The 10,964-nt window shown below is 36.1% G+C and overlaps 1 protein-coding gene across 1 annotated transcript; it reads right to left on the bottom strand.

Annotated features, from left to right (window-relative positions):
- Positions 1-1,910: 1,910 nt before the first annotated feature.
- Positions 1,911-10,917, bottom strand: LOC101302983 (probable RNA-dependent RNA polymerase 3-like). Its single transcript, XM_004288840.1, has 22 exons — positions 10,608-10,917; positions 10,388-10,498; positions 10,165-10,290; positions 9,898-9,972; positions 9,671-9,791; positions 9,439-9,568; positions 9,144-9,218; positions 8,449-8,554; positions 7,710-7,908; positions 7,533-7,620; positions 7,308-7,448; positions 6,671-6,736; positions 6,480-6,551; positions 5,955-6,061; positions 5,346-5,494; positions 4,928-5,153; positions 3,893-4,118; positions 3,426-3,574; positions 2,785-2,941; positions 2,492-2,639; positions 2,192-2,382; positions 1,911-2,144 (listed from the first exon to the last, which is right to left on the bottom strand). The coding sequence occupies exons 1-22, from the start codon at positions 10,915-10,917 to the stop codon at positions 1,911-1,913; spliced, it is 3,207 nt and encodes a 1,068-aa protein (XP_004288888.1).
- Positions 10,918-10,964: the final 47 nt, after the last annotated feature.

Here is a 10,964-nt window from a genome sequence, read left to right as displayed (position 1 = left end):
TGGAGGTGGTCACCAATATCATGATCCATCTTATAGTGGGCACTGGGCAGCATTATTTTTTTGTAATGTTTGAGATTTTTGTGATATGTAGCATTTTAGATACATAATGAGTTAAGTGTGATCTATTTTTCGGCAGCAATATAATTGAAAAGCTGATTTATTAGATATTAAGATGTGTAAACATGTTACATATTTACTGTCTTTTCTAGTATGTCACTGTTATGTGAAAGCAAATAGAGTCGTTATTAGAGTAGTACTTTTTGTTAGTTGGTGTCTTGTTGAGTAGATATTTGTATAGATTTTTGATATTATTTTAAGTCTTTGTAATCAAGGGTTTAGGCTCGATGTCTCCCCTTGTATGCGACAATTTTATTAATCAAGGCTTAAAGACGGCCATAGTAGCCCTTCTAGTATGTCACTGCTATGTGAAAACAAATAAAGTCGCTATTAGAGTAGTACTTTTTGCTAGTTGGTGCCTTGTTGAGTACATGTTTGTATAGATTTTTGATATTATTTTAAGTCTTTGTAATCAAGGGTTTAGGCTCGATGTTTCCTCTTGTATTCGACAATTTCATTAATCAAGACTTAAAGGCAGCCGTAGCGGCCCTTTTTTCAAAAAAATACATAATGAGTTAATCTAAACGGTCCACGAAGCTGTTTGAATGAAATTATTAGATAATGAAAATAAAAGTAAGACCAAGACAGATTAACAGAGGACATGGTTTTTGTCTCTTGTTGGCTAAGAGTCGTATACTAATTGGTGTTTTGGATAACCAGATGATAATGCACAGTGCTGTCGGTTAATCATGCAAGGAGAATCATATGTATTAACGTGTCCATATCTTCTGCATAAATTAAACATGATTCCAATCAATCGTGATCTTCCTAATTGATTAGAGAATCACCAGTTTATGTTTATATTTACTGTTGTGCATAATTGTAGCTAGTTTCCTAGAATGTCAATAGTAAGATCTGTATATATGCAGAGAATGTAAAACCATTTTATCAATGAAATTCAGTTTCTACATGGTATCAGCTTAGCCTTAAGATTCATACCTGTGGCTGTGTTTTTCCTTCCTTCTCACAAAACCTCTCCACAAGCACCGCCATAATGCTTTGTGTCTCGAACTTGTTCGTCCACGGCCGCTCAGTTTGCCGGGGGGTATTAATGTGTCCATATCTTCTGCATAAATTAAACATGATTTCAATCAATCGTGATCTTCCTAATTGATTGGAGAATCATTAGTTTATGTTTATATTTATTGTTGTGCATAATTGTAGCTAGTTTCATAGAATGTCAATAGTAAGCTCTGTATATATGCAGAGAATGTAAAACCATTTTATCAACGAAATTCAGTTTCTACAATATGCATTACATAATTTAGATATTTATGCAATAATCCATAATATTATCAGAACAAAAAATGATTCAATATTAGGAAGATAACTATGAACATCTCAACGTTTTTGGCTGGGAGCAAAGTATCCTGAGCTTTCGTCCAAGAAGTGACCCAAAGATGAAGAAAGGCTAACAAGCTTTTGTTTGGGTGTCCTAGTTTTTGGGGAAAGAGCATATAAGGATTATTATAAGCACAGCCAGACAATCAGACCCAAAGAAGCGTCATTGGACGAGTCATGGAATATGTGTTTCATGACAGGAAAGTCATGGAATATGTGTGAGACACGGATGGTTTACTTGGGGTTTGGAATTTTCTCTACATTTTATTTCAAGTCATTTTCTCATGAAGATGTTCATGTAGGGATCGTTTTCATTTTGACCAAAGATACAGACGGTAGCTTTTCATTGACATATATACATTATTACATACAGATACTACAGTACATCTACAACATTCCTCTATACAATGTCTTTCATAACGACATAGGGTAAGACCCTGAAAACCTTTTCATTACAAGAGCTGTTGTAAAACAGAAGGAGCAATGCTTAACCACTTCTCACCCGTCTTCTTGGCGTGAAGCTCGCACAAAGCTTTACCAGCTACTTTCCATGCAAAGGAACATCTTTGCACATCTCTTTTATTGATAGCATAGTCATAGCACACATGATATATTGCGTGCGCCTCGTCCAGTATTGCATCAATCGGCTTTGAACTGTGCTCAAAGTCAGCAGCATCATACAGCTTCTACAAATGAAAAGGAGTCGGCAAAAACATAGAACATGAAATATTACTAGACCCAGAAACAATGTTGCAATGATCACCTCTTTATAATATCCTATGACGCTACTAGCAGCCTGATCTTTATTAGCGTTTTTCATGGCCGAGCTCATCTCACCCCTGTACTGTTCGTAAAGTTTCCTCCAGTTGTTCAAGCAGTGTTCGGGGACTTGATTAATGTCGAAAATAGGAAGTTTCTTGATTTCTGAACAAGGATACAGAGGAAAATCAGCATGTTAAAAGTTGAAATAAATCATTTTTTATCTAAAGTTATAATTTGATGACAAGCTACAGTAAAGCTATACTTTTATTACCTGTGAGAAAAGCTAGTTTTGCTTGACATTTACCAACTCCATCATAAATTTCTCCCAAAATGGAAGATGAAGTCTCAGTTTTTTCTTCCTTTAGCTTGTCCATGTAGTGAGGAAAACGTGGCACCTTCAAATCTTTGGGAACTTCAACCTGTAGATGAAAGGCAAAACTTAATCTTAAGACACATTAATCACTTGTATAGAAGCTAAAAAGCAAAAAGATCAAGGATCATGCAAAGCATTCTTCAAGTATTAAAAAACTACTGTTCATTTCCCTTTCTAATGCTTGAATTTACCTTTACACCTTTCTTTGCGGCATCTAGAGCTATATAGTATATATCAACCAACCGCAGTATCTTGTTCATTATGTCCTTCTTCTCCTGACTATCTCCCAAAGTCAAGAACTTGTCCATCAAAGCAATCCAGTTATTAGCTGCCTCGCCCGTAGCAAAACTGAAACAGCAGAAATGTTGTGCAGCAGAATCATAAGACACAATGAATTTATATCTGTAAGACAAATTGATACTAGAATAACACATGACTGAACAGTTCACATTAATCCTGAAGTATAGCAAGAGAATGATAATTTGTACTCTCAGTAGTCAGTATCAAACTATCAACAGCAAAAAGACAGAGATCCACCATATATCCTCTACCAGACAAAGGTGGAGGACTTTCACTTCATTTATGTAAGTTCCGAACAAACTTTTCTAAGTCTGGTATATATGCATAGTAATTACACCAGCAAACCTGTTAAATCGATGTTCAACACTTGATTAATGGTCACCAGCTTTTATACTTTTGTTTCAATTAAACTGCATGTTTACTCGATCTCTTAGACTGTAAGGTACTGAAAGATTATGCAATAAAAGCAACAAGACTTTAAGAAACTAAATAGAACCAGAGCAATATAACCCAATAATTGTAAATAGCGTACCATGGTTGAAACCGATTTTTCAAGAACAATCTAAACATTTCAGCTTGAAGTTCTTCATCAGAAAGCTCAGTTGGTCTTTTACTGTCAACCTTTTGAGTTGCTACTTCTCCTTCGTTCCAAGGTTCACTTGGTTTGTACCATTTTAATAGCTGAAATAATTCCAATAGTTATGATACATATACTGATATAATGAGAACTGTCATTTCTGGTGTGCTACCAGTGAAAGAAAATAGACAAGATATGAAATCATTTAAAGCTAAACCACTCAAATTAATGTCTATAAAGATTTAGACAAGAGTATGGGTGCCATCATTATTTTCCTTATTTTATTAACATGAAATTGATAGTAAGTTAGTAACAGTATATTACTGTAAATCTCATGCATAAATTGTCCAAGTATTTCTAAAGTCTATACAAGTTGAACATCCAAAATAGTGATAACTAACAATGCGGAGGTTAATGCCAACCTGAGGGTTTCTAGAGACCCAATAGAGATCACCATCAAAATCTCCACCAGCAATTTCATCAGCAACATTACGTGGTCCCTTGCAAGAGAAGAATATAGCATATCTGGCATCTCCCACAACAGATTCCAACTCCTTCACGTAGGTAGCCTTCAAAACTTTGATATCCCCAAAGTGTTGACCAGGATGCCGGTACACTAGTACGGTCCCCGACAGTTGTCCGTCCTTGCTACATATTTCAGTAGGCAAAAAGAGGTTGTGGAAGTATAAGGGAACTTTATTTGCTGACACGACTCCATATAGAAAAGGAAAAATAACATGCAAATCGAGACAGCAAAAATGTAATAAAAGAAACTTTGATATGCAAAGAAAGAGAGCAATACAAAGAATATAAAATAAATAGTTCCACAAAGCAAGAATCTAACAAAAACTTTACGATTAGAGATGAATAAGCAAAAGTTGTTACAGAATAATTTATGATAAGGTAACACATTCCCTGTCCATGTTCCAAGTTGAGAATCAGGAAGAGAGAGAGAGAGAGAGAGAGAGAGAGAGAGACCAGAAACCTTTCAAAGAAATATAATCTTAACACTGAGGATTGGGGGTTTCAAACTAATGACCTCCTACGAACCAAGGATATGATACTTGATGTGTCCATAATTTCATACATTTCACACAGACAATGCATTTCACTCTCACGCTTGCAACATAGATCAAGTATTAGGTCTGTACATTTTCCAAAATTGCTTGGTGAAAATTTAAGCGGGAAACATTGCAAAGCACTAGGTCTCAGTGAAAGATAACTGAATCAATTTATTTCTCCCATCACACTACAGGTAATTTAAGAAATTTTATAGCTAATGGCAAATCCAATCAAATGCAAAAAGACAAATGCGAAGTGCAACAAAAGGAATATCACAATCTAATCTATCTATAGGGCAGCAAATATCAATTATGTAATGGATTCATCTAACAGGGGTCGCGAAAACACAACAGAAGTTGAAATAGGAGTCTCCAACCAAGCTAAAGTATAAATACAGGATAACACAGACTTCATCTCTTTCCAGAGTCCCTGTCGGATCTGCTGTCCCCATCAACATAAAAGTGTCAGGGATAGGAAGTCTCCCTTTTCTGAGACCAGTGCCTTCCTGCAGACGCAGTAGGCATGACAGACGATATTGCAGATATGATTCTTCTATAGGAATACCAAGTCTGATCATTGTTTCCACCAAGAAGTCATCAATCCCACCATACTTCTCAGCAACTGTAAGCACAAAGTATCCAAACACACAAAAAAAAGAATATATAATAAATGTGAAATTGCTAGAATGTTACTGAACCAAAACAAGAAATTGACAGCCAATTTGATATTTAAATATATTAACTATTCAAAAGGAGAGAAAAAATTGAAGAAAATGTATCAACTCTAACTTTAAACTAGTATCAGATCAACCACCTTTGAGTGCTGCACGTGTTTTGCTGATTACATGATGGGCATCTTCTACAGCATTCTCAAGTATCTTCATAAAAAGGTCTTTTGGTACCCCTCCATACACTAGAAGTGCAATTATAGTCCTTGACAAATAAGCTTTCATAGGAGGAGCACTGGAAGATGAAAAACATAAAATTTAAAGAAACTTATACCTTATCTGATAAACAACAGCAAAAATGCAACCGGACTGCATGTATAACGTTCTTATTCATGACTAATTCGTATTACTAAAGTCACCATCAAGGTCAAGAAAAGGAAAATTTTGTCAAAACTTTGAGTATACTTCATATGGAATAAATTAAGTTACAGAACACCACCATGCTTGTGGCAAAATTATGAGCAAAAGTAACTCTACTTATTCTATTACAGTAAGCTATCGACGATAATATTAATTATTTTGTTAATTTTAGCCCTGAAAGCATTTCAAGATTCAACACGTGAAATATGTGATTTAGAGAATGTATCCAATATATACTAAACGTGATACAGAAGAAACAGGAGAAGTTCATGTCAATTGCAGGAAACAAAAGGAATGAAACCTATGCAAGTGAAAGTGTGAGATGTCGGATGTACCTTGTGCATACTATTTCCAGAGAATTGATGGTGTTAGTATCTGAAAACTTAGGGTCCTTCTCAACTTTAATCATTGACGGACGAATCTGCAGTGTTTTCGGGGGAAGCTGCAAAATGATTCAGAAGAAAACAATTTAACAATGCAGATGAGTTTGAGAATAAGGAAAGGACTAGAAACCAGAATGAAGGACCGTTTCCCAATATATGCACTGCTATTTAGCATGAATATGCTAGGCTGTCTTAGGTCAATTTACTTCAGCAATGAAGCCAGAATGAACCTGTTAGGTTTTATTCAATTATTGTCTCCGTGTAGTTTTCTTTTTAACAGCTCCCTCTTTCACCCCTCTCATACTCACTCACACAGAGACAAACAGACTAAGGAATACTGTATTCACTAAAGTACAACAATCACTGTGGAGGATATAGGACATCTGTTGTGATGAGAAATCATAAAACCATGATGGCGTCAATGAGAAGTAACTTATAAGATAATGTCATTCCATGAGAAAATGATTAATTTCATACCAGCTTATTGACAGTAAAAGTTCCTTTAGCAGCAGTGCCTTCGTGAAATAGGCGGCACTGTATGAGCAATGGCTACAAGATGATGAAAACAAAAGCAAAAGGAAGTGAAAATATATTTGTCTCACAAATGAATTCATGAAGGTCAACAGTCTCAAAATGAAAATTGCAATTGCAATAACACAAACACAAACCGCTTCTTGAGTTCGAAAATCTGATTTTGTCATTTCAATCTCAAGTTCATCAGGATCCAGAAGTCCCTAAATCATAAATCAAAAGATAAGTTTACATCTTTAAATTATGAAAAGCAGAAGATAAGAACTGCTTTTGGATCAGGAAAAAAGAAAAGAAACAGGGGTCGTAAGTCACAAATTCAGATTAGCTCAACCACCGACACATATAGCAGAGAGAGAGAGAAGTAAATAAAACCAGTCCAGTTCTGGGGAACTTTGGAGCAAAAGAGAAAACTCATACTTGCGGAAGGCACAAAAGATGATTTTACATATTAGCCTTGCATAAAAAGTTTCTAATTGTGTAACAGCATACTATTTTGCTGTACCCATTCTCAAATTGTTAAAACGCTGTTGTTTTTTTTTTTTTTAAAGAAAAAGAAAAAGGCATTACAGTATATTGCGAAAACCTTATAAACTCAAAGACTATTCACATAACTGAAGATTTAGCTTCTCAGAACAAGGCATTTTGAAACATCTATCTTGACAAGTCAAATGCCACTCATATTAGGATAGTACAACTATGATCATAGTAGAATTTATTTGTCATTTATCTCCATGCTTTAAATAGTAAACGTAAACTTTAAATTAGAATGGCAACCTCCATGTGTTCCTCACTCGTGAACTTTCTTTTGGCAATCCTTGGACAAAGCAACGCCAAATCCTCAGATATGAATCCAGTTCCATCTGTGTGTATAAGAGCTTTTCCATCTCTGTTATAAACACGGTTACCAGAATCATCCTGCATTTCACAAGAATAAGAGCAAATTGCATTTCCGATGGAAAAAACAACCAAGGACCATATGAGACGGTTCAAGGACCATACGAGACAGTAGATGTCATCAATTATTTCAACCTTCACGACTGACCAATCCAATTCCAAGCTCGTTGTCTTAGAAAAAATGAGAGGCAACCTGATTCCCCACCAAACTTCAGAAAACCATAGGTAACAAGACTTAATACAGAAGCTGGAGAGAAATTTTGGTGCTATTAAAGTAGATACCTAGCCATGACTTTGTCCACACTTGGCAGAGTATCAATATGCATGATTAGACGTCTTCCTTCATGAATAGTTCTGTTAGATAACCAATAATCTACATCCCTGTCTATTGCTGCATCAGAGCTCACAAGGACAAAATAACATTTCACAGGTGATGATGAGGGGGTTCTGATTTTATCTACTTTACCGCCATCTTTATAACCTGATTCATAAGCATTTAAGATAGACAGAAAAAAAACAATCATCGACTTGCTATGATTCATAACAACACAACACTAAAAAGTGAACAACATGTTCAAGGATCAAAAAGTAGGTTAAAACCTCAAAATAGCAAAAATGGTATAAAAGCATTAAAATCCGTTTACGAAAAATTAAGCATATCAACAAGTATGCACTATGCACAGCATTCAAGATCATGTAATCCTCAAAAAGTTAGATTCTCCAGTTGGAAAAACAAGACAATCAGTATGCAAATGTAAATCTGAATGTGTCTTTTTCGGATAGGAGAAGAATGAAGAGAACAAAAAAGTCCTCAAAAACCATGGGATAGTTAATTTTGGCTGATTCTTTGTTGCAATTATGGACCAAAAGAAATGATAGGGTAGTTAAAACAAACTGAATTAAAATTCAACATGTGAAGGCTCTGAAAGTGTACCAAAGAAACGATATCGCCGCAAACCAACAAAAATCCCTTCTCTTTCAAGCTTCATATACGTACAATAGTCGTTATCATAAAAATTACTGGAACCTATCTTAGTTCCTTCTCCGTCAAACTTCACAATCAAAACGTTGTCATCTCCAGATAGTTTCTGTAAGAGAGTTCTTCGTTCATGCTTTATATAGGGGCCCTGGACAAGCGTCAAATGGAATGACAATGGATTTCTTATACAACGTTTGCAACTTAGCAGTCAGCAATAGCAATAGCAACATGAACACAATAGAAAGGAAATAAATGCATGTCTTTGGTGTAAACTGAGAAGTTTAAGAGAAAAACAAGATATACAAATTTTTAGCTTCCAGCTAACTATCCAGAACAATGATCTTTCCCCTTGAAAACAGAGAGGAAGGAAAGTGTTGAAACTTTAGACATGCAGCAGGTAGATCCCATGTTGCCACTATTCAACTCATTTAATGTGCATAAAAAAATAAAATAAAATAAAAACCACTCATGTTAAATCCAAAAGTTAAAGTTTTCTAATTACTTCTAATGAATAGATTTCAAACTTGTAACAAGATCTATCCAGAATACTCAAGCCCAATTCTTTCAGTATATGCATAGTCTTGCTGATACCATGTTTCACGATAGGTAGAAATACCCACATTACTGCTTCTCTAAATAATACATCAAACTGTGCTCCTTGTCTGTATGCATATGCAAGCAAGTAAACACAAGTTTGTGTATGATTAAGCTTATACTATGATGGGTAGATGTCAAACCTTGAATGTGTAACTCCCATCTCTGGTAACATGGCATTCATAGAAATGTGTGCGTCCGGAATCCCAATCAACATTCTACAATGCAAGAAAACCATAAAAGGGACATCAAGCAGATAATGGACACAGAGTCAGTTTATGCTTCTACTGTAGATGATAAAAAATGAATCTTAAGAGTAAGTCTGGTAAAGTTTAGAACTACTTCATAGATTTTGAATCTTAAATGTCTAAGCTGTAGCTGGAATTATCAGTCGGATGCAAATTAAGATTGGAGCAAGATTGAGACAGTGATAATCACCAATAGTCGGTCAGCCTTGCCAACATTTTCGTCACCCAAGACATGCCAAACCGTGGTCTCGAACTTCACCATTGGCAAATTTTTCCAATTCCTAATATCCTCCGCGTCTATTACATCTTTTAACTTTATTCTGATAAATAAGTCAAGACAGCAAGAATACATTTTGATCAAGATGAGCTACAAAACAAAAAATAAACAGAAAAAGAACAATAAGAGATAAATTTTGTCATACCCTCCAGCATAACTTAATATCAGAAATTGTTTTCTGAATTCGAGCTCTCCCAGAGCTTCTAAGTGTGCCTGTCCATGGTCTGCAGGATGGTATAGAACTGGGGAGTGAGCGACAGTCTCACCTGCATTAACACACTCTCAGACTCACACAAAAATAATTGGTTTAAGGTAACATAAACCACCATCGATCATAATGCAAAGCAAACAAGAAAGTACCGAAACTCTGACCTTGAAAACTCTTATAAAGTTGTACAGGAGTGACAGGAGAGGCAGATGGGGTTTGAAAAGGAGAAATGTGGACACCTGTACAAGAATAGGCAAAGGAATCAGGCTCACATATATGGAAATTTCATAACTTTGAACCGAAATACTAAAAGGAGCAGATAGGATTTGATAAGGAAACATCACAGAAAGCTATCGTAACCTTTGACAGAAATGGGTTCATGATCAACATTGAACATTATCTAACATCAAACAAAGTAGTTCAAGTCTGACCTTGGAACCTCTCACAGAATTGTCTATAAGCATCAGAAGGAGCAGACAGGATTTCATAGGGAGAAGGGGAGGAACACAGTGATTTTCCATTGCACAATGTCGCCGGCAATGGATTGGAAGTCTCACCTGCACCACACAAACACACAAAACTCACTAATCTGCTTCAATTTCATCATAAATTTCGGCTAATCACTAAAAGTATCAACTAGATTAGAAGTCTAACCCTGAGACTGAAAACTTGAATAAAATGGTGCATCAGTAACAGAAGGACAAGAATAGCTCTGATATGAAGCTGAAGAATAGAGCGGCTCTCGATCATAATCTTGATGGTGCTCTAAAACAGGAGAAACACAAGGGTCAAACTCAAAATTTGAATTTTCAGTTCAAACTTGAAAAATGTAAAGCATCAAAAGGGAAGCAAAAACCAAGTAAAGAATGCAAACCTTGAGAGGAGGAAGAAGCAGAGGGTGAGATTTGATAGGAAGAAGCAGTCTTAACTGATCTCGGAGAAGAAGACGACGAAGACGAAGCATTCTCTAGTTTCCCGATCATGAAGACAATGAATGCACCGAGGGTGTTTTTGATGGGAGCTCTGTCGTTGTGGATTTGTTCCAGAACGTAGAGAGCGTCTTGCTTGCTCAAGAGTGACAGCTTTCTTCTGACGCCTTCGTCGGGTTGAGGCTGTTTCTTGACTTCGCATAGCCGGTTCAGTGCTTCTTGGACGGAGTTGGGTAGCGGCGTCACGCCGAACATGGCTGTTCTGCCTCTTCAGTTTGGTTGGAGGTTGAGTGTGCTTCTTC

Source organism: Fragaria vesca, linkage group LG1, assembly GCF_000184155.1.
Source record: "Fragaria vesca subsp. vesca linkage group LG1, FraVesHawaii_1.0, whole genome shotgun sequence".
In the NCBI taxonomy this organism is placed as follows: Eukaryota; Viridiplantae; Streptophyta; class Magnoliopsida; order Rosales; family Rosaceae; genus Fragaria; species Fragaria vesca.
Note: the sequence above shows the minus strand (reverse complement) of the source record. Positions and strands in the feature narration are given on the sequence as shown.